General features: G+C 43.2%; 1 protein-coding gene across 3 annotated transcripts; it reads right to left on the reverse strand.

The window, feature by feature from the left end:
* Positions 1 to 718: 718 nt before the first annotated feature.
* LOC121574867 (ephrin type-A receptor 2-like) lies at positions 719 to 18,844 on the reverse strand. 3 transcript variants are annotated; one of them, XM_041887511.2, is made up of 15 exons: positions 18,681 to 18,844; positions 17,572 to 17,639; positions 15,962 to 16,601; positions 11,460 to 11,615; positions 10,726 to 11,186; positions 10,402 to 10,579; positions 10,182 to 10,281; positions 7,653 to 7,708; positions 6,337 to 6,462; positions 6,036 to 6,221; positions 3,853 to 4,127; positions 3,459 to 3,608; positions 2,932 to 3,125; positions 2,663 to 2,818; positions 719 to 2,325 (listed from the first exon to the last, which is right to left on the reverse strand). In XM_041887511.2, the coding sequence occupies exons 1-15, from the start codon at positions 18,763 to 18,765 to the stop codon at positions 2,205 to 2,207; spliced, it is 2,952 nt and encodes a 983-aa protein (XP_041743445.1). In that variant the 5' UTR covers positions 18,766 to 18,844; the 3' UTR covers positions 719 to 2,204. The 3 variants fall into 3 exon arrangements, with proteins under 3 accessions (XP_041743445.1, XP_041743444.1, XP_041743443.1); XM_041887510.2 differs by having other exon boundaries at positions 3,853 to 4,124; positions 10,182 to 10,284; XM_041887509.2 differs by having other exon boundaries at positions 10,182 to 10,284.
* Between the last annotated feature and the right edge of the window lie 5,399 nt (positions 18,845 to 24,243).

The raw sequence follows: 24,243 nt of genomic DNA on the forward strand, positions 1-24,243 counted from the left end.
TAAGTTGCTCTGGATAAGAGCGTCTGCTAAATGACGTAAAATGTAAATATCAGACTGGGAATTTTGTAAAACAATGACAAAATACAATAAATGTAAGTACCTCATGATAGACACAAGGAAGCACAGATGTGCAGAACAACAGTATGTTGATGGCTGTAGATTTGTGATTCGTCTGTTAGCATGGAAATAAATGAATTAAAAGGTAGCTAATGTGACCATTACAATTAGAGCATGCTATCTAACCCACTCTTACAGCAATAACATACAAAAGCACATTCCAGGATGCCCCCAATAGCTAACCGGTACGTACACAAACACTGAACAAAAATATAAACTATGGTAGAGAAATGAACATTCAATTCTCTGGCAACAGCTTAGGTGGAGCTTCCTGCAGGCAGCATACCAATTGCACGCTCCCTCAAAACGTTATACATCTGTGGCATTGTCTTTTGTGACAACTGCTCATTTTTAGTGGCCTTTTTTTGTCCCCAGCACAAGGTGCACCTGTGTAATGACCATGCTGTTTAATCAGCTTCTTGATATGCCACACCTGTAAGGTGTTTGGATTATCTTGACAAAGGAGAAATGCTCACTAACAGGGATGTCAACAAATTTGTGCACAAAATGTGAAAAATCATTTCTTTGTGCGTCTGGAAAATTTCTGGGATCTTTTATTTCAGCTCTTGAAACATGGGACCAACACTACATGTTGCGTTTATTTTTCTTCAGTACAGATAAATGTGTCAATATTACATTTAGAGACATTCTGTAATTACTGTCCTACTCAAAATTTCAAGTGAATTATTAATTGAAGAGGAATTAATATTGAGCCCTAGATAAAGGGAGAATTAATTTAGCAGGGGCTCAGTAACAGATGATGCATATGTGATGAAGTACACTAGAGTGGAGATGGGCCATTCCAGACTGCAACGATAGTCACTAATTGACGTCGAAGCTGACTTCTTATTGCCAACTGGAGGGTGGGTGTCAAGGAAATCCCAATTAAAAAATGTATTTCAATCAAATGTTCTTTATTCTTGCCTGTATTTTTTATCAAATCAAAATGTTTCATGTGCTGAAATGCTTGTTACTAGCTCCTTAACAATGCTACAAAAAGTCAAACAGTACACAAATCATCAGAAACAAGAAATCACGAATAGCAGAACGAATCCAGTTAACCCAAATAACATTGTATTGGTATTCCAAATGCAATCTGTGTGTATTTACACCAAAAATATATACTTAGAATGATATGTATAGCAGTAGATTAGTGAGCTATATTGAGAATCCAGTGTATAAATAGTGTAACTACAATGTATTGTACAGTAGTAGATATTATTTTCTGCTAGCTGATTGAATTCAGACAAGTGATTCAGTTACAAGGCAACACTGATTTTATTGAAACTGAAAAATATTTTACAAACGTGCCAGATCAGTGTCTTTTTAATTAAACAAATACAATAAATATTAAATAAATATTAAATAATAATGGAAGAACCACTAAGAGTAGATGGAGGCGAACTGTAAACTAAAGTAAAATACTATTTCAAAATGTATGAGAGAAAAGTATGAGGTGGAATGCAGACAGGATGGAATCTACAAAATCAAAAAGAAAGATACAAATTATTTGATCTCTTGCCCTGACCGGAATAATTCAGAAGACCAATAAACCTGTCATTTGAGTAGACTGGCATTCTCATCTATCCATCTGTTATGTCAAAGCCTCAAATCTTTATAAAACAAAAGTCCAGAAGTGACTAGAGGAATAAGTGAGTGCTTGAGGAGGTAGACGCAGTCCTGGAGTGCCTTAGCTTGAATGTCTTTTGTTTTTCAGACTTCCAGTTGAGAAATAACTACAAAGTGGAGCCGTCCTCCTTCTCAGGTCTCATACAGCTTCCTCCACCTCCAAAGGCTGTAGTTTCCTATCTGCCATTATATTTCCATACTTGATCATATAAAAAGTTATTTATATATGATGCATTACCTCTCCTTTAACCACATCTCTCAGTGTCTCTTGTCATGGAGTACTTCAACGTTTTACATGTCAGTCTTTTCTGAGTGGCTGGCAGGCAAGGTCCTCTTCCGTCATGCCACTGACCAGTCTAAAGTAGCGTAGCTCAGACATTATTAGTACATGTTCAACCCAACTTGTGAATTGAGGTGGCCAGTTCAGTCCTATTCTGGGGAATCTCAGGTTGGGGGTCTCACACTGCAAACACTGTACTGCAAACACTGAGTGAGCTGGTCTGGTCTTTAAGTCCAACGATGCTGTAGGCGATTCTCTTCATGTGACCTGGTAACCGCACGCCAATGTTCCTGATGTCCCTGAGAGAGACGAAAGATAGAGACAGGAGCTGTTAGGAAAATGTTTCACATTCAAACCAATAGGTAGCACGAAGATAAAATATGATTGTATTTGCAACTTCCTACTTGGACATGATACAGCCAGTGGTGCTATTTAGGGTGGGGCAGTGGATGAGTGCAGCATTCCGTGAATGAGAGTGTAGCATTCCATATATGAGAGTGTGGCATACCGGACAACAAATGCTTAACAAAGATCTGAATACTCTTACTGTATGTTCAAACATGGCAGTGTCCCTACTAAGCCCATGTAATGTGGTGAGGATGGTGCATTGTTACTGTACATGTGTGTAGTACTTACTCATGCCTCATGGCCAGCACCTGCTCCATGGTTGTGATTCCAGCGCAGGCAAAGCTCTCAGTGTACTGGCTCATCTTGATGGACTCCAGCCATTCCGGCACAGACCTGAAGGGGGAGCCGTCACAGCCACTGGTGCTGGGAAGGCGGATGGACACACTGTGTAGAAAAAACGGGGAAATAGATTGGTAAGTAAACGTTATATTCAAAGTATGTGAAAAATATCAACTGTCAAGTCCAGGGGAGATCAGATTCATTAATTCACATCTTACCGGGGATCAAAGTCAGCAATGGTTTTCAGAGACTCTGGGCTCCGGAGCAGTTTGTCCAGGATGTTGACGATGTCTGGGAAGCGAGGTCGTTTGGAGCGGTCCTGCAGCCAACACTGCAGCATCAGCTGGTAAACGGTGGATGGACAGTCCATGGGTGCAGGCAGCCGGAAGGCCTCGTTAATGGCCTTCATCACCTGAGGAAGAAGAGGGGTTTAGACTGTGTTCTCACAGATCTGGTGTTTATGATCCAGCCCACTGTATTCTTAAGGACCCTAAGCCAACAGACTGTAAGAATATGTTTTGTGTTAATGCATGTGGGCACTAACAGTTTTATGTGAAGAGGACTGTGGGAACTATTTTGACTTAGAGGCCCTTAGTGGGTTGTTTTAAACACTCCACCCAGGATAAATACCCAGAGATGATGCATCACAGAGCCCTTGTGTTTATCCAGACCTACAGCACTCTGTTATTTCCATAAAACAGAGAAGGGAGTGAAGGAAATGTGACGGATTAAGTGTAGGGCATACCTCATGGTTGCTCATGTCCCAGTAGGGTCGTTCTCCGAAGGCCATGACTTCCCACATGACTATACCGAAGCTCCACACGTCGCTGGCCGAGGTGAACTTCCTGTACGCGATAGCCTCTGGGGCGGTCCAGCGGATGGGGATCTTCCCTCCCTGAAGGAACGGCAACAAGAACAAATCATAAGAATGAGACTGAAGGGAATGTATTCACTAGAGGCATGGCTATTACTAATGTAAAGGTTTAGGAGGCTGAGTGAGGGTCTGTCAACAACATCAATAATTTGTACCCAATTAAAAGTAAATACATGGGAAGGCTATTAAGTGCATAGCACATGGTAGATTGTAATACCCCACTGTTCCGATACATTAATATCAGTACTATGGATGTTTGACTCACGCTGGTGGTGTAGGTGCCCTCAGGATCGTCCTCCAGAACGCGGGACAGGCCGAAGTCAGACACCTTGCAGTCCAGATTGCTGTTGACCAGAACGTTGCGGGCAGCCAGGTCTCGGTGCACATAGCTCATGTCAGAAAGGTACTTCATGCCGGCCGCGATGCCACGCAGCATGCCCACCAGCTGGTACGATGACATCTCCCCATCACGGTCCTTTAGATAGTTGTCAAGCGCTCCATTCTCCATGTATTCTGTCACAATCATGGCATGTTTGACTGCTTGAAGAAAAATATAAAAAGGGACAAATTTAGTACTTCATGTCAACAAAAGAGGCACAGTATGGTAGAGATGGGAAATAGGGGATGTTACTAGATAAGGCAAATAACTTCATAATAACTAACACAGTGGGGGAAAAGTATTTAGTCAGCCACCAATTGTGCAAGTTCTCCCACTTAAAAAGATGAGAGAGGCCTGTAATTTTCATCATATGTACACGTCAACTATGACAGACAAAATGAGAAAAGAAAATCCAGAAAATCACATTGTAGGATTTTTAATGAATTTATTTGCAAATTATGGTGGAAAATAAGTATTTGGTCAATAACAAAAGTTTCTCAATACTTTGTTATATACCCTTTGTTGGCAATGACACAGGTCAAATGTTTTCTGTTAGTCTTCACAAGGTTTTCACACACTGTTGCTGGTATTTTGGCCCATTCCTCCATGCAGATCTCCTCTAGAGCAGTGATGTTTTGGGGCTGTCGCTGGGCAACACGGACTTTCAACTCCCTCCAAAGATTTTCTATGGGGTTGAGATCTGGAGACTGGCTAGGCCACTCCAGGACCTTGAAATGCTTCTTACGAAGTCACTCCTTCATTGCCCAGGCGGTGTGTTTGGGATCATTGTCATGCTGAAAGACCCAGCCACGTTTCATCTTCAATGCCCTTGCTGATGGAAGGAGGTTTTCACTCAAAATCTCACGATACATGGCCCCATTCATTCTTTCCTTTACACGGATCAGTCGTCCTGGTCCCTTTGCAGAAAAACAGCCCCAAAGCATGATGTTTCCACCCCCATGCTTCACAGTAGGTATGGTGTTCTTTGGATGCAACTCAGCATTCTTTGTCCTCCAAACACGACGAGTTTAGTTTTTACCAAAAAGTTATATTTTGGTTTCATCTGACCATATGATATTCTCCCAATCCTCTTCTGGATCATCCAAATGCACTCTAGCAAACTTCAGACGGGCCTGAACATGTACTGGCTTAAGCAGGGGGGACACGTCTGGCACTGCAGGATTTGAGTCCCTGGCGGCGTAGTGTGTTACTGATGGTAGGCTTTGTTACTTTGGTCCCAGCTCTCTGCAGGTCATTCACTAGGTCCCCCCGTGTGGTTCTGGGATTTTTGCTCACCGTTCTTGTGATCATTTTGACCCCACGGGGTGAGATCTTGCGTGGAGCCCCAGATCGAGGGAGATTATCAGTGGTCTTGTATGTCTTCCATTTCCTAATAATTGCTCCCACAGTTGATTTCTTCAAACCAAGCTGCTTACCTTTTGCAGATTCAGTCTTCCCAGCCTGGTGCAGGTCTACAATTTTGTTTCTGGTGTCCTTTGACAGCTCTTTGGTCTTGGCCATAGTGGAGTTTGGAGTGTGACTGTTTGAGGTTGTGGACAGGTGTCTTTTATACTGATAACAAGTTCAAACAGGTGCCATTAATACAGGTAACGAGTGGAGGACAGAGGAGCCTCTTAAAGAAGAAGTTACAGGTCTGTGAGAGCCAGAAATCTTGCTTGTTTGTAGGTGACCAAATACTTATTTTCAACCATAATTTGCAAATAAATTCATAAAAAATCCTACAATGTGATTTTCTGGAGAAAGAAAATCTCAATTTGTCTGTCATAGTTGACGTGTACATATGATGAAAATTACAGGCCTCTCTCATCTTTTTAAGTGGGAGAACTTGCACAATTGGTGGCTGACTAAATACTTTTTTCCCCACTGTACATTTCTATTCAGTGAATCAGCAGAGGATCAATCAGTAGTCACTCAGCGCTACGTTCCAAATGGCATCATATTCCCTTTAGTGCACTACTTTTGACAATAGGTCTCGGGTCAAAAGTAGTGCACTACATTGGGAATAGGGTGCCATTTGGGATGCAGACTGTCTGAGAGCAGGAACTCACACTTGGTGATGACTCCCTCCAGGCGGATTATGTTCTGGTGGGAAAACTGGCCCATGATGCTAGCTTCACTCAGGAAATCCTGCTTCTGCTTCTCTGTGTAGCCTAGCTTCAATGTCTTGATGGCCACCGCTACCTCTCCTCTCCTTGGAGCCTTCATCACACCACGGTACACTTCCCCAAACTCTCCTGTGAAACAGAAACACACACAGAGAGAATCATATTAATATAGCAACATTCTTCTTGGGGGAGGGGATCAGAGAGATTTGTTCTAAATATTACTGTAAACTGGTTTGACATTTACCTGCTCCGATGACTTTTTGCTTAGTGACAAGACTGGGATGAATCTCGCTGGCAAACTTCAGGATAGCCGTGTTGGGGTCTTCGTACATGTGCGGGTCAATGTAGGTCTTCAGGGGCTTCAGTTGATCTGAGGAAGTGTGAAAGACAATTAGTCAAGGAGGAAATTGAAGATGGGAGATAATCTCTTTGGTAAGGCACATCGCTGTTGTAATAGAGGGACATACACTATATATAAAAAAGTATGTGGACACCACTTCAAATTAGTGGATTTGGCTATTTCAGCTGACAGGTGCATAAAATCAAGCACACAGCCATGCAATCTCCATAGACAAGTCAGTTCGTCAAATTTCTCCCCTGCTAGAGCTGCCCCGGTCAACTGTAAGTGCTGTTATTGTGAAGTGGAAACGTCTAGGAGCAACAACGGCTCAGCCACACAAGCTCACAGAATGGGATGGCCGAGTGCTGAAGCGCGTAAAAATCGTCTGTCCTCGGTTGCATCACTCGCTACCAAGTTCCAAACTGCCTGTGGGAGCAATGTCAGCAAAATAACTGTTAGCCGGGAGCTACAAGCCTAAGATCACCATGCGCAATGCCAAGCGTTGGCTGGAGTGGTGTAAAGCTCGTCGCCATTGGACTCTGGAGCTGTGGAAACTCGTTCTCTGGAGTGATGGATCATCTGGCAGTCCGACGGATGAATCTGCGTTTGGCGGATGCCAGGAGAACGCTACCTGCCCTACTGCATAGTGCCAACTGTAAAGTTTGGTGGAGGAGGAATAATGGCCTGGGGCTGTTTTTCATGGTTCAGGCTAGGCCCCTTAGTTCCAGTGAAGGGAAATCTTAACGCTACAGCATACAATGACATTCTAGACGAGTCTGTGCTTCCAACTTTGTGGCAACAGTTTGGGAAAGGCCCTTTCCTGTTTCAGCATGACAATGCCCCTGTGCACAGAGCGAGGTCCATACAGAAATGGTTTGACGAGATCGTGTGGAAGAACTTGACTGGCCTGCACAAAGCCCTGACCTCAATCTCATCTAATACCTTTGGGATGAATTGGAACGCCGACCGCGAGCCAGGCCTAATCGCTCAACATCAGTGCCCGACCTCAATAATGCTCTTGTGGCTGAATGGAAGCAAGTTCCTGCATCAATGTTCCAACATCTAGTGGAAAGCCTTCCCAGAAGAACGGAGGCTGTTATAGCAGCAAAGTGGGACCAACTCCATACTAATGCCCATGATTTTGGAATGAGATGTTCGACGAGCAGGTGTCCACATACTTTTGGTCATGTAGTGTATTTCTTGGATGCTGTGATTCCTACCTGTGCTGGAGAAGTAGGGGTCCTCTGATCCCTGTCTATGACGGTAGTTCATTCTCCTGTTAGGAAGCACAGTCACTATTAGGATTGGCCAGACAAAATGCAATGTTAAGACATTCTTATTATGTAAGGCATCATTAAACTGCACAGTGAAAATCTAACTTTTAAAAGTTAATATTCTGTTAACTCATATCCAGATAATGTTGTTGACTCGTCCTATACTCGTATTTGTGGCCAAAGCATAAATTGGAGAAGAAAAAACGTCAAAAACCACACCTTAAACCTGTATCTCAAACAGATTGTTTAAAAAATGCTTGCTATTTCCTCATAGAACATGATGTCATCTCCCTGAGGAGGATGAGCTGGCCAATCAGCGGTCTTTTTTTATTTATTTATTTAACCTTTATTTAACCAGGTAAGCCAGTTGAGAACAAGTTCTCATTTACAACTGCGACCTGGCCAAGATAAAGCAAAGCAGTGCGATAAAAACAACAACACAGAGTTACATATGGGGTAAAACAAAACATAAAGTCAAAAATACAACAGAAAATATATATAGTGTGTGCAAATGTAGCATGTTATGGAGGTAAGGCAATAAATAGGCCATAGTGCAAAATAATTACAATTAGTATTAACACTGGAATGATAGATGTGCAAGAGATGATGTGCAAATAGAGATACTGGGGTGCAAATGAGCTAAATAAATAACAATATGGGGATGAGGTAGTTGGGTGGGCTAATTACAGTGATCGGTAAGGTGCTCTGACAACTGATGCTTAAAGTTAGTGAGGGAGATAAGAGTCTCCAGCTTCAGAGATTTTTGCAGTTCGTTCCAGTCATTGGCAGCAGAGATCTGGAAGGAATGGCGGCCAAAGGAGGTGTTGGCTTTGGGGATGACCAGTGAGATATACCTGCTGGAGCGCATACTACGGGTTGGTGTTGCTATGGTGACCAATGAGCTAAGATAAGGCGGGGATTTGCCTAGCAGTGATTTATAGATGGCCTGGAGCCAGTGGGTTTGGCGACGAATATGTAGTGAGGACCAGCCAACAAGAGCGTACAGGTCACAGTGGTGGGTAGTATATGGGGCTTTGGTGACAAAACAGATGGCACTGTGATAGACTACATCCAATTTGCTGAGTAGAGTGTTGGAGGCTATTTTGTAATTGACATCGCCAAAGTCAAGGATCGGTAGGATAGTCAATTTTACAAGGGCATGTTTGGCAGCATGAGTGAAGGAGGCTTTGATGCGAAATCGGAAGCCGATTCTAGATTTAACTTTGGATTGGAGATGCTTAATGTGAGTCTGGAAGGAGTTTACAGTCTAACCAGACACCTAGGTATTTGTAGTTGTCCACATACTCTAGGTCAGACCCGTCGAGATTAGTGATTCTAGTCGGGTGGGCGGGTGCCAGCAGCGTTCGATTGAAGAGCATGCATTTAGTTTTACTAGTGTTTAAGAGCAGTTGGAGGCTACGGAAGGAGTGTTGTATGGCATTGAAGCTCGTTTGGAGGTTTGTTAACACAGTGTCCAATGAAGGGCCAGATGTATACAAAATGGTGTCGTCTGCGTAGAGGTGGATCTGAGAGTCACCAGCAGCAAGAGCAACATCATTGATATACACAGAGAAAAGAGTCGGCCCAAGAATTGAACCCTGTGGCACCCCCATAGAGACTGCCATAGGTCCAGACAACTTGCATTAATATTTTTAATGACTGGTATACGTCCACAACATTCTGTTGTTGGGGTACACCCACACCATTCCAACACAGAGCTGCTTTTTAACATACTTAATTTTAAAACTATTGGAAGGAAAACTATTTCCCTAAGTAAGTATTTTATAGAAATCTGGAAACACTGGGCAGTTACTTTAACTAAATAGCATGGAGACCCATAAACCTGTTTCCTGTGGTGACTAGACCAGTTTTGCTAGAGACACGTAGATTCCCTTTTTTTTGGTGCCCTCTCTGGGTTGAACAGTGTTCATGATGCTTTTAAAACCCACTTGATCACAGGCAGGCTGCCGTATCAGTAAGGCCAGCATCATCTTCACCACAGACCCTGTCAGCTGCAGTTACAGGTTTTAACAGCTACTCTGGCTGTTACTGATAAAACCCTCTTAGAGATGACATGGCATTACAATCTCAATCAGCTCGGGCCTGTGACCCACCCGTAATAAACCCACAGCACCCCCCCACACACACACACACAAAAATATAAACAAATATAAAAAATACTAATATAAAAAATACAAAAAATTGCATTTTGTCTATGAACACTCGCGCTTGACCTTTCCCCCCCTTACTAGCACTGACTTTGCAGATAGCTACTTTATTAAGAAAACCTTTACTTACTATGACTGAGATACAGTATGTGGTTGTCCCACCTAGTTATCTTAAGATGAATGCACTAACTGTAAATCGCTCTGGATTAGAGCGTCTGCTAAATGACTAAAATGGAAATGTAATGAAATACCAAATGTGAACTACATCTTAGGACAGAGGGATATGATAGGATCAGTGTGTTCTAACCGTTTGTGCAGCAGTAGAATGACTACAACGACGAGCAACATGATTCCTCCTCCTACTACAGCTCCCATAACCACTGTGGAGTTGTTCTGGACCTGAGACTCTGCTGAAACACAACCAGACAACACAGTTAGATCACAATACACTCACATTTTAAAACGTCTTGCCTGGATATTAGAGACAAACATAGTGTGGTGTCTCCAGTTTCTAGGGCCACACTTACCAATGGGCAAGGTCTTGAACTCATGCTTCATGCTGTATCCCCCTGGGTTTCCCTCAGGGCTGAGAGCCTGGACTCTGAACACGTAGGCCGTGTCAGGGGAGAGGTCACTGATCTGCACCGTACTCTTCTCCAGAACCAGGACTGTGTATGTAGTGACATCACGCTCACTGTCGTCCTCCTGCACAGGACAGAGAGAGAGAGAGAGGAGCACTGAGAGGGGGTTCACTATAGAGATATACTAATACTATTATATATATGTTGTGTTTAATGTGGGACTGACATGGAGAGATAGAAGAGAGAGGGTGGTGTTGTTGTCTGTCTTACCTTCCTGCGGTACATGAGTTCGTAGCGGTGGCTGATATGGTATGGTGCTCGGCGGGACAGAGCCCAGGACAGAGACAGGCTGGTGGGGCTCCGCTCGTCCAGACGGATGGACGTCACCTTGGGGGGATCAGTGAAGTGCAGAGCGGTGGTGATGGTGCTGCTGGCTCTCTGCCTGCTGTACTGGGACACTCCGCTGCGGGCCTCTACAGTGAACGTGTAGTTGAGGTGGGGCTCCAGCTCGCTGACAGTTACCACAGGATCCTGGAGATCCATGGGGCCGGGATCGAAGCGGACCTTCTCCCCACAGGGCACGCACAGGGCCCCGGCACAGCGCTCACACACCACGCTGTAGCAGATGTCCCGGCGGCCTCCTGTCACCAGTGGGGGGCTCCAGGACAGCTGCAGCCTGCCCTCCACTGACAGAGTGGTGGAGGCCAGGTCACGAGGGGCGCTGGGCGGGGCTAAAGGAGGAGGCAGAAAGTAGACAGGGTTATTATGAGACATTCCAAATGTTAATACACCAGATGAACAATCCTCAGATCCCTCTATCAACAATGATGATGACATAAAGACAGTATAGCCTATGAGTATAGCCTATGAGTATAGTCTATGAGTATAGCCTATGAGTATAGCCTATGAGGACACATGATAAAATAAGGAATGGCTGTAGAATTGGCTAACCCTTTGTTAGTGATAGGCCTGGCTGTAGCCGACTATCTGGCCATGGTTCTTACCAGAGCAGGCTGACATAAGAGGGTCTGATGGGGAGCGGTAGAATCCCTCCATACATGGACACAGGAGGGCGCCGGCTGTGGATGGCTCAGTATTCTCAGGACAAACCTCACAGGACTCACTGGACACAGAGTCTTTAAAGGAGCCTGGCGTACACGCTGAAAGAAACAGGAAGATGCTTATTAGTTATAGTATTATTAGTATTCACACGTACACTAGGGAAAGAGTGTGTGATTGAGTTACAATACATTAAAACATTATCTCTGTCAGTCCCCTGGGGCTTGTCAGGAAACTCAGGCTGTGGTTAAACTGTAATCACTGAGGCTTTGTATTTAAACAGAATGGAATGGGATTTTCCGGATGATTTGCCTCCACTTGTCCTTTTCGCCTCAAGTTCCATTCTCAAGTTGCACTGACAGTCAACCGGATGCCATGGAAACACTCAACACAGCAGATGATCCCTCTGTAAAACCTTTCCCTTTTGAACTCTAAAATCAGCACTGTGAATGCTGATGTGGCTATTGTTTGAGGAGCCTAACGGAAATACCAACATGGTTACTGCTGAGGATATTCAATTGACCTGTAGGATATAAAGAAAAAATGTACCTTCCATTCCGGAACTTGTGGGGTTAGTGTGTGTGTGTGTGTGTGTTTGTATTGGACAGAAACCAGGATGCAAGGATTGCAAGTCTGAAACTTTGCTTCCTTCCTTCCTCCCTTCCTCTGGTGGCAAATGACAACGTGCAAGGATGGAGCAAGGGGAGTGGAAGTCTGGAGGAAGTAGAACTGCTAGAGGGGAGATGTTGTTGACCGACCGTGTTGAAGGAGCCTAAATCAATACCATCTTTTAAAGGAGGATCGATGGGAATGAAGACTGTTTACTTTAAGAAGCGATCTCCTCTCTCTCGCCCTTTGTTCTAATGTCTCCCCAGGGGATCAGTCTTTCATCAGTCCTCGATAGTGAAGAGGGTGACCTGTGATGGACAAGAGGGATCTGCCGGTGACTTAACCACCATGGCAGAAGGACCTCTGCGTTACAACCAGCCCCACAATAGAACAATGGAGATGAGTTTTGAGTTTGAGTAGGGGGGATTGAGAAGAATAGATGGATGGATGGATGGATGGATGGATGGATGGATGGATGGATGGGGGATGGGTTAGGGTCTAAAGTACCAACAGAAGTTCTCTCTGGGGAATCACTCTGGGAGTGTGGGGGTGTATAAGGCTCCTCACGCATAAGAAAAGGAGGCCAGCCTGTTTCATCTGGAGAAGGAGCAGCAGGACTCCTGCCACATATCAAAGCACCCCCACCCCTATTCATCTATTGTGATTGGGATTGGACTGAGTGGTTCCATAAATATGTTGCATTTAGTCATTAGAGCCCTAAAATGGTGGCATGTGCACTGCATATATCAGTGACATGACAGCAATCTTTCAAGATCACCCTGAGAATGTTTGAATTTCAGTGAGTGAAACTTTAGAAGACAAAAAAATTATTTGACAAATATTACACATTAATGTGGTTGTTTGTTATTGATGAATCGGTAAGAGATTTTTTATATATATATTCTTACAAACTAAGGAAATAAAAAAATGTTTGACTGAAAGTGGGACCTTGGACTGAAATAATGCCTCACATTGTCCTGGTCGGTCCCTTTCGACACGGCGGTGCTCTTTATGAATGAATGGAGTGGTGGTGGCAGTAATGCATCTGTTCATTTCATCTGTGTTTTGATCTCTGTGTCGGCCCATTGTTCTAATGAGTGGGAACAAGGATTAGGGAGCTCATTGCGTGTGTTAATGACCGGATGAAAGAGCAAAGAGGAGTGAAGCAGGGCATATCATTCGCGAAAAGCTGCCCTCTTACTCCACACTAAGCCTCTTGACTAAATTAACTAAGTACCTGGCGGTTCCACGCATCTAACTAACCAACCTCTCATGCGCCCGTCAACTGTCCACTAACCACCAACTCCCCTCCCTCATGACTTCACACTGAGTCACAGACAACCATCTTATTTGAGTCAGCCTGGCCCAATATTCCCCTTTAATTCCTCGTTCCCAGCAGATATTCTCTGGACCTTTAGTGATATCCCATAAATCCCTTGCCATTGACAGGAACGTGTTTCTGCTTGACTACACAGAGAAGTAGGATATGACTCAGTGTCAGAAATCAGTATAATAATGAACTGAACAAGTTTGTCATGTCAACCTGTTTGGGTCTTTTCTGCCTTTGTCCTCGTTTAAAAAAATAAAAAATGTAAAAGGTCCCAAATAGTAATTCTGATTCCCATGTAAAATGGTCGTTTGAATTACTAAAATATCACCCACAATATTGTTTGGGGGTCGAAATGCTAAAATGTTTGAGATTTTTTTTTTTTTCTCTCATGGCTAACTACTAGGAAGTTTGACTAGACAGGCTGAGTGGGCGGGGAGCTTATATTCATGAGCTCGCCTTGACTGACTGCTCTTTGAAATGCCTATGTCAAGAAACTTGGATGCAGTGAGCAGTGTTGCAGTAAAATCATCTCAAGCAAATGTGGTGATACACAAAGCAACTCAAACAACATTGAAATTGCAGCAATAATGTATTTTTTTTATACATCTTCTGTTTGACATGTCTCTTGTGATGCAATTCACAGCAGCACTGACAGATGCTTATGCCAATTGTCCTGGACATGGAACATTCCTGAGCTTGGCCTTCCCCCTTCGCTTGGAACTATCAGACCCTTTGAGGTACTCTTCCTCAGGCTTGGAGCTATGTTATGGTGGAATACTTTCTCAATGTTAAAATAAATGTAAACATATTTTTATTGTAGTAAGGTAACAACATGACAATCTATGACAGGGTTCCCCAACTGGCGGCCTGTGGGCCGAATTTGGCCAATGGGTGGGCCTGGGAGGGCATAGGCCCACCCACTTGGGAGCCAGACCCACCCACTGGGGAGCCAGGCCCAGCCAATCAGAATGAGTTTATTACAGACAGAAATACTCCTCAGTTTCATCAGCTGGTCTCAGACGATCCTGCAGGTGAAGAAGCCGGATGTGGAGGTCCTGGGCTGGCGTGGTTACACGTGGTCTGCGGTTGTGAGGCTGGTTGGACGTACTGCCAAATTCTCTAAAATGACGTTGGAGGCGGCTTATGGTAGAGAAATGAACATTAAATTATCTACCAAAAGCTCTGGTGGACATTCCTGCAGTCAGCATGCCAATTGCAAGCTCCCTCAAAACTTGAGACATCTGTGGCATTGTTTGTGTGAAAAAACTGCACATTTTAGAGTGGCCTTTTATTATAATTGTCCCCAAGTGGGTGGGCCATTGCCCTCCCAGGCCCACCCATGACTGCGCTCCTGCCTAGTCATGTGAAATCCATAGATCTATGAGTTAACCTGGTTACCTAGCCTATTGGCCTATATTCTACTGTAATAGGGAGTCAAAGGGATACAATCCAAGTAGTTATACCACCCAAGGTGACCAGGATCTCTGGCTTCAACAAGGGAGCCTCTTGTCCCATCCTAAACCAAAGACTGACTCAGTATAAAGTTCCTGACTGAGATGGGCGTGACAGCACAGTTCCTGTAATCTGTGGTTCGCCGCAGCCATGGCTACACAAATAGCTGTGTGGAGAAAACACACTGCTAAGGTACTCTTCAGTCGGCACATCAAGTCACACAGCTCTCCTTAGCCAATCAGTACGGGAGGAGACGTGAGGGCAAACGAATTCCTTTCAGAAATCCCCACAGTTCACTGAGCATACAGTCATGTAATGTTCCTCCCTCCCAACATTCCTCCTTAAACGACAACCTTTTAAGCCTCATGCCCCTATTGTCTATAACAGATTCCCCTCTTACATTTTTCCTTGTCCATAAAACAGTATCCTCCTCACCCCACCCTAAAGAGCACTCTAAGTCCTTAGAGACAAACACAGTGGAAAGAAGATGTTGGCCAACACTAACAGGTAGGATGATTCATGACCACGAGTGCTCTTTACAGCAGTCAAAACTTCCCCAAACGTCCCTTATGCCTTGTACCTCTGCCACATTCTCCCACACACAGTCCCTCTCGAATATTATGTTTGGAAATAGTGTGACAATCCTAAACCTCTGCCGGTATTATTGCTGTCAAAACAAAGAAAAACATGTCCAAATACCTTTCACTGTTTTCTCTACATTCATTCCTGTAAATCCTTCTACACCTGACCTAGTTCGCCAGAAAAATGCACTGCTTTTTATTTTTGTTTGTGAGATGTTTGAAATCACAATTAACATTCATGTCTGTGAGGTGTTTGAAATCACAATTAACATTCATGTCTGTGAGGTGTTTGAAATCACAATTAACATTCCTGTGCACTGTGTGCAGTCATTTCTCAAACCCAGCCAGGGTGGTGGTTAGGCCTTGCGCTTCTGTAAATACAGCTGCTGTTGAAAACTAACACCCAACATTCCAACAGGTAGGGGGTTGGGATGTGCAGGAAGATGCATTATGTGAAGCCTGGCTGTAGTCTTACCTTGGCAGGAGTCTCCGACAGCTTCATAGCCTGCGCGGCATTGGCACTGTCCCACAGGAACCACCCACTCTCCCTCAGCGGTGCAGTAGATGCGTGGGGTGGCCTGGCTCACAGCGTTCTCCACACATGTTCCCTCCACCTCCCTCAGGGCATCTGCCACCGTCTCTGGAAAGGCGGCCAGGCTCTGCACGGTGGACGGACACGTCTTATAGTACACCCTCACCGAGAGCAGTGCCACACACGCTCCCATGTCCTGGAAGGCCAGGTAGAAGCCCTTCTTGGATAGAGGGCCCACTGTCCGTGTCTCCACGTTTACCTTCAGCGCACCGCGGCCCCGTGTGATTTCATCCGGCGCGATGGTGGCCACTTTGCGGAACTGGCCCTTATGGAAGCTGGTGCCCACGTCGGCATCGGCCTCGAACATGTGCAGGTTGAAGGTCTCTTTACAGGCGAGCGAGGCGCCGTCGAAGGTGTTGCAGTCCCGCACGACGAAGTGGAGCTCCACAGAGACGCGGGTGGTCCCTGGGCGCCCCTGGATGAAGGTGGTTCGGAGCCAGTTGTCCTGCTCACCCGCGTCGATGTTACACACACTGTAAGTGTAGAGGAGGGAGCCATTCACCACTGTCTGGACTATCTCCCACTGAAACAGAGAGAGAACAGAGGTTTAGTTTACACAATGTACAGGGCAAGACACAACAAGTGAAGGAAGGAGAGAGAGGGTTTTAAGAGAATGAGAGTAAGATTAAGGGGATTATGTTCTCGTCACCTATATATATATCAAAGACAAGGACAAATGCATTATTAAAAATCAAAGACAAGGACAAGTGCATTATTAAAACATCCACTCCAAAGTCAAATTTAAATGTGTTTCATAAGTTTGAGGAAGTTTGGTGAGAATAGACAAAACATCATAAAATAGGGGGGAATCCTACCCAATACATAGAGAATGAATTGGAAGATCTGTAAACTTCACGGTCACAAAAGAAAAGCAGTCAGCGCACTGACGCTGACCACGTCCTGTTGCTTTTTTTAGACAGTCAACCACACAACTATAGATAGAGGGATGCCTCTCTCCCCCTCCAACCCGTCTCTCTTTCTTTCTCCCTCCCTCAGTCTTATGTTCTACTTTGACTGACAGGAACCTCCCAAATGTATATCACTACAACAACAACAAAAGGTTTTTGTGGAATAGTGTTGGAATGATAACAACCTGTTGGCTATTTTCAGTTAGAAAATGTACTTTTGTCCTGTAAATTCAGATGCAGCTCTTACGCTGACATTTTTATGACATTCATAGTTGTATTATGAAAGGGTTGCTCTAAAACCAGTGTAGGCTAGCTTTGCCAAAACTTTGCGAGCTGCCAGTCATTCCATCTTTCCCAGAAAACTGTTCTGAAGGAATGAGAGCAGAGAGAATGTCTTGCATACTATTCGTCTGGAAAGCACGTGACCTTTTAAAAATCTGCAACTTAAAATGTGGCTTGGAATCTACATTGTGGGACATCTAGCCTAAGTTTCACACCATCTGGTGTATCATGTGTAGACCATCCATCTGGTTAGACTACTACAATCCTTATATTTTCTCACTACATGGTATGGTAACTACTCACCCCTTCTTCATATGGCCAGGTCAACCATCCCAACTCGCCTCCTGAAGCTTTCATATCCAGCAGCACCTCTACAGAGAGATAATTATAGAGCAATATTAGTAAACATTCTTAATTCATATGAGGAGCCGTTTCATTAGAAAATATTAGGCATTTGGTCTTATGTGTTATAAGAAATTGAACATGTGTAATAAGCGATGAACAAGTAATACTACTCTATAAGTAAACTGGATTATCAACGTTACTTTGTTTCTCTGAGCCAACAATTATTACAGTAGCCTGCTAGAAATAGCCAGAACTAGTTTCACAGAATAGGTCCAATATCATGCCATCCACGGCTTTGAAGAGGACATGCCCTGGCATGACAAATCTGATCAAATAAGCAATGTCCATTTAAATAAACTATGAATTACCATGTCCTTCTACCCCCGTGTTTGCATGAAGAAGGCTGAGAAACGTGTGGGAAGTTAAATAGCATGATAAAGGGAGTGAAAATTGTTGGGAACATCCCTAAGAACCCATGCAAGTCAGACACAGCCTACACTCCCATCCCTTCTCACTTCAGTACAAGACCCTGTCCACTCCAATATTGAAACTAAAAGCTTCTAATAACTTATAACCATGTGAAGTAATATTCCTTCCTTTAATCATGATCAAATACCAACATTACCTAGTTGTATAAATTAAGGATACCGAGAAGTATCATTACTGCATGTTTGAAGTAGCAAAGCTAGCCTACAATTTACTGTCTTTCTTTTCTTTAAGTTAGGCAAATTATTTTTGTTGTTGTTGACAATTTACAATCATATTCATCAAGAAAGAAACTGAACAGTACATGAACAAGCCCATGGAATTGTATGAGGGGTCTTTCCCCATTTTGACAAGTTAGTTATCATAACTATATATTGAACAGGAAATACAAATATCGGAGGAAAAAGACTGTAAAAAAGAAAGAAAAAAGAAGACTGTATTAACACTGTAATATAGACAATTTTGCAAGAATATTACAAGAACTTCAAGAATGCCATGTCACAGACAAATCCCCCAACTCATAAAACACAAAGCACAGCTCTTTACAATCGCATTTTAAAACGAAAAATAAGAGTACTTACGTTCTTTCGCTTGAAGAGTAATAAATACATGGTTAATAAATACATACAAAAACAAAGAATAAAAACTAACACGACGGGAATCCATTTTTGTAATTTTGACAGGAATTCCTCTCTGAGCTGATCTCGTAATATCGCCGAACTTCTGTGAGAACTACCGGTGTCAACTGCCCTTCCTTTCAGCCGAAAGTTCCATTGAGAAACAGGTGGCACGATGAGCTCCGCCTTTGGAATGTGGGCCCAATCCATATATGGTATGCGGTAGGGATAGGGTCAAGTCATAAGACTATACTACCTGTGCAGTGCGGATGTATATTATTTATTTTTTGTCATTTAGCAGACGCTCTTATCCAGAGCGACTTACAGTTAGTGAGTGCATAAATTTTTTCATACTGGGCCCCCGTGGGAAACGAACCCACAACCCTGGTGTTGCAAGCGCCATGCTCTACCAACTGAGCTACACACACACATATCTAGTCCCCTGCCCCAGAATAGTTGATTGAATATTGATTATATCTGTATTATATTCTTATATCCTTATCATTAGTAATAATATGATTTATAACGTGACATTTTGTCTTCTCACCTACTACTAGTACTACTTCGGTAAGAGAGAAAATGAGAGTGAAGAAACCAGTGGTTTTTACTTCTGGTCATCTTGAGGTGTTAGGATTCTGAAAAATGAGCAAGCTGGAGTCCTTATCTTGTTGGACAGTCTCACAAGTAGCTGGAAGCATCTTCCACAATCCATCTTATTTAAAACGGGTCTTTCCCACGCTAGGAAAGGGAGGGGTCAAGTGGAGGGGTGGGCTGGTATGAATATATGACTACTAATGAGATGGTCTTCACAAAGAACCTCAGAATTTTGGTATGAATATGGGGACACAAAAAAGGCATGAACAATGGCATCACCTAGCAACTCTCATCTGAAGGAATGAGAAGTCCTCTTTGTGGAGCAGTGTGTACTTGGACAGGAGATCCCCTTGAGCTGAGATCCAAACATAGACAGCCATCCTCAAAAAGACACAGAAAAATCAACTGAAGAAGACAGAAATTGTCTTGACTTATGTTACCATACATTGACATTAATCATACAACAGACGGAAGGAACGTTGTTGGTTAAAAATTGATTAACAAGTTAAGTGTGCATTGGACTATACAGTGCATTCGGAAAGTATTCAGACCCCTTGATTTTTCCACATTTTGTTACATTACAGCCTTATTCTGAAATTGATTAAATCGTTTTTTTCCTTCATCAATCTACACACAATACCCTATAATGACAAAGCAAAAACAGGTTTTTAGATTATTTTGCAAATGTATAAAAAAAAAAAACGGTAATATCACATTTACATAAGTATTCAGACCCTTTACTCAGTACTTTGTTGAAGCACCTTTGGCAGCGATTACAGCCTTGAGTCTTCTTCGGTATTACACTACAAACTTGGCACACCTGTATTTGGGGAGTTTCTCCCATTCTTCTCTGCAGATCCTCTCAAGCTCTGTCAGGTTGGATGGGGAGCGTCGCTGCACAGCTATTTGCAGGTCTCTCCAGAGATGTTAGATTGGGTTCAAGTCCGGGCTCTGGCTGGGCCACTCAAGGACATTCAGAGACTTGCCCCGAAGCCACTCCTTCGTTGTCTTGGCTGTGTGCTTAGGGTCGTTATCCTGTTGGAAGGTGAACCTTCGTCCCAGTCTGAGGTCCTGAGTGCTCTGGAGCAGGTTTTCATCAAGGATCTCTCTGTACTCTGCTCCATTCATCTTTCCCTCGATCCTCACTAGTCTCCCAGACCCTGCCGCTGAAAAACACCCCCACAGCATGATGCTACCACCACCATGCTTCACCGTAGGGATGGTGCCTGGTTTCCTCCAGACATGACGCTTGGCATTCAGGCCAAAGAGTTCAGTCTTGGTTTCATCAGACCAGAGAATCTTGTTTCTCATGGTCTGACAGTCCTTTAGGTGCCTTTTGGCAAACTCCAAGCGGGCTGTCATGTGCGTTTTACTGAGGAGTTTCTTCTGTCTGACCAGTCTACCATAAAGGCCTGATTGGTAGAGTGCTGCAGAGATGGTTGTCCTTCTGGAAGGTTCTCCCATCTCCACAGAGGAACTCTGGAGCTCTATCAGAGTGACCATCGGGTTCTTGGTCACCTCCCTGACCAAGGCCCTTCTCCCCCGATTGCTCAGTTTGGCCGGGCGGCCAGCTCTAGGAAGAGTCTTGGTGGTTCCAAACTTCTTCCATTTAAGAATGATGGAGGCCACTGTGTTCTTGGGGACCTTCAATGCTGCAGAAATGTTTTTCTACCCTTCCCCAGATCTGTGCCTCGACACAATCCTGTCTCGGAGCTCTACGGACAATTCCTTCGACCTCATGGCTTGGTTTTTGCTCTGACATGCACTGTCAACTGTGGGACCTTATACAGACAGGTGTGTGCCTTTCCAAATCATGTCCAATTAATTGCATTTACCACAGGGGAACTCCAATCAAGTTGTAGAAACATCTCAAGGATGATCAATGGAAACAGAATGCACCTGAGCTCAATTTCGAGTCTCATAGCAAAGGGTCTGAATACTTATGTAAATAAGGTATTTATGTTTTTTATGTTTCATAAATTTGCAAAGAAATCTACAAATGTGGTTTTGCTTTGTCATTATGGGGTATTGTGTGTAGATTGATGAGGATTTGTATTTATTTAATCAATTTTAGAATAAGGCTGTAACGTAACAAAATGTGGAAAAAGGGAAGGGGTCTGAATACTTTCCGCATGCACTGTAATGTTGCCTTTTGGACCGTGCTTGAAGAATGCAGACTGTCAGTCATTACACCAGAATGCATTTCTAACATTATTCACTCTCTGCCACAACGCACCAAAAATGATTAAGGCTACGTGCATAGTCAGAAGGATAGCTGAGTATCTATTGGGAAAGATTCTAAGGCAAACAACCCAAGCATCAATTTGGAGTCAAGTGAACTACTGTACTGTTCTGTGGTCTGGGGGAAAGCATCAGAAAGTGAGACAATGAGGCTGCAGATCGCACAGAACAAAGCAGCAAGGATTGTTCTAAGCTGGAGATATGATTCTTCTGTTGTAGTCATGGACAATGTTCTTGGGTGGTCAGCGATCGACAAGGTAATTGAAAAAAACATGCTCACTTTATTTAACAATGTACACCATTAAAAAAGGCCACACTCCATTTACAACCGGATTCAATTGGTAAGAGACAGACATTCAGTCAACACTATAATAATATGCCATTTAGCAGACGCTTTTATCCAAAGCGACTTACAGTCATGTGTGCATACATTTTTACGTATGGGTGGTCCCGGGGATCGAACCCATTACCCTGGCGTTACAAGCACCACGCTCTACCAATTGAGCTACAGAGGACCACTAGGAATAAGATCCCCACCATCTATGTCTTACCCCAGCAGCAAAGAGAAATAGGAAAATTAACATTTAGATTCAGAGTTTATCTGAGCAAACCAGAAATATTTCAATAAATACATTTAAGCAATACTTTAGGACCAACAAACAACAGATTGTGATGTTGTGCATCATCTCATATGTATATATGTATACATATATATACTGTATTATATTCTACTATATTTTAGTCTATGTCACTCCGACATTACTCGTCCTAATATTTATATATTTCTTAATTCCATTATTTTACTTTTAGGTTGTGTGTATTGTGTGTATTGTTGTGAATTGTTAGATATACTGCATTGTTGGAGCTAGAAACACAAGCATTTCGCTACACCCGCAATAACATCTGCTAAACATGTGTATGTGACCAATAACATTTGATTTGATTTGATTTGACTATGGTAGATGACTGAACCAATCTATCTTTTCAGACTGTAAGAGTATTTCTCATTATTATAGATTAGATTTTCTCTTATTTACTTTTGTATATATTATGTTTTTGTTTTTGTCAATATGTCAGTTATATCTGTTGTTTGTAACAGTGTGTTATTTGTGAAAATGTAAATTGTATTTAAATTATAATAAAGCCTTCTTAATCCTCCTATGGAGCAAGCGTTATGCTTGAGAGGAGTGTTGAATCATCTCCACCCCCAGATGGTACACATCCCACCCCTCCTCTCTGCTGGTTCCCTGCTACTTTGGGATCTGCCAACACTAAAGTACTTCACACTGGGAGCTGGGCCTGCATTATTTCGAGGGTCAGCGAACAGCGGCAGCATCAACGCCCTGTCATTCAGGCTCTCCCACACCCAGACCCACAGCCTTTCTTGCACCTCTCGTGCTTTGAGTAAACAGAGAGGTGGAGCACTATTGTGAAGGCCGGGGAGTTTTTGTGTAATGCCCATGTGAAATGTGCCTACTGTTTTGCACAGTTCTCACGGTTAGAGCGCCCAGACACATAGTTAGTCAATGATGAACCTTTGCCAGTTTGATGAAACGTTAAATTTAAGCCACCGCCTCTGTCAGTGATTTCTATTGAGTTTGTTCTGGTTGCTGAATCCTCTATCAGTCATTGTTAATCACTTAAAGAATCCTTAACACAAATTGTGTGTGTTTGGGGGAAAGCTGAAGGACCAAACTACACACCTTTGTGTGTAGATTGGTAGTATAAAGGACTAGTTAACAGAAAGTCTTCTTCACAAGTCACTTGCTCCAGTAAAACAAATGGGGGCTTGGTCATTGGCTAAGTACATCTAGATTTCCATCTATAGTATAGAGTGGTGTTGTGTACATGTCAATAAGGACCCCATGTATTCTTTAAGAATGAGAGGAGCTTTGTTTGTCTTACAATGTCCTCTTAAGTTTATCACACTGAAACCCAAGTATTTTCAGCACCTCTCACAAGTGGAATTTGGGCGGCGTCTGTGTATGTTTTAAAAGGGACTTTTTTTAAGGGTAGTGTTCAGAAACAAAGGAAAGAGCCTGTTCAGACATGTTTTCACTCCATGGGTGCAGGAAATGTGAGCATGCAGTTGAAACACACAAACCATTACTCACACAAGGGAGATGTTTGACTATGACTTCATGCTTTGAACAATCATAATCACTGCCAGCATCTGCATCACTGCAGTATATTACCTTTCAGGGCTGATTGGTGGATAGCAGAATGAAAGACTTCTAGAATGAGTTGATGGAACTGTTTAGACAAAACACAGTGTGTTTAGGAAAGATACAGTGATGGTGGTTATCAAGTTTAAGAGTCAGTCCAGGGTAACATGTTGAAATCCCCTCCTTGGTCAAATGTAGTGTGGTGCCAAATACATATGCAATGATTAAATAAATGAAGTAACAGTGAATCCAAATGAGAGAGTTTTGAAGTAATTCAAGAGGCAATTGTTTTATTTGAGATCTTACAAAAACTGTAAATACATTTCACAGCGTTCACTTTACAAAGAAAGTTTATAACAAATTGAATGAGACATATATTTCTTATCTTGCACTTGTCCTTTGTATCAGTACATTCCAACAGCCACCCCCATGTAAAGATGAGTAGCAGTTTGTGTTTTTAGGTTTAGCCCCGGCCCCCAGATCTGGCTAATCCTCTTCTGGTACGGGATGTAGAGGTGGAGCCAGAG

Source organism: Coregonus clupeaformis, chromosome 10 (assembly GCF_020615455.1).
Source record: "Coregonus clupeaformis isolate EN_2021a chromosome 10, ASM2061545v1, whole genome shotgun sequence".
NCBI lineage: Eukaryota > Metazoa > Chordata > Actinopteri > Salmoniformes > Salmonidae > Coregonus > Coregonus clupeaformis.

Excerpts from the sequence above, each read along its gene's own strand:
- LOC121574867 (XM_041887509.2), bottom strand. The coding sequence starts at position 18,765 with ATGGATTCCCGTCGTGTTAGTTTTTATTCTTTGTTTTTGTATGTATTT. Across the intron at positions 11,616-15,961 it reads TGTCGGAGACTCCTGCCAAG|CGTGTACGCCAGGCTCCTTT; the intron begins GTAAGACTACAG and ends TGTTTCTTTCAG. Across the intron at positions 10,580-10,725 it reads AACTCATGTACCGCAGGAAG|GAGGACGACAGTGAGCGTGA; the intron begins GTAAGACAGACA and ends TGTCCTGTGCAG.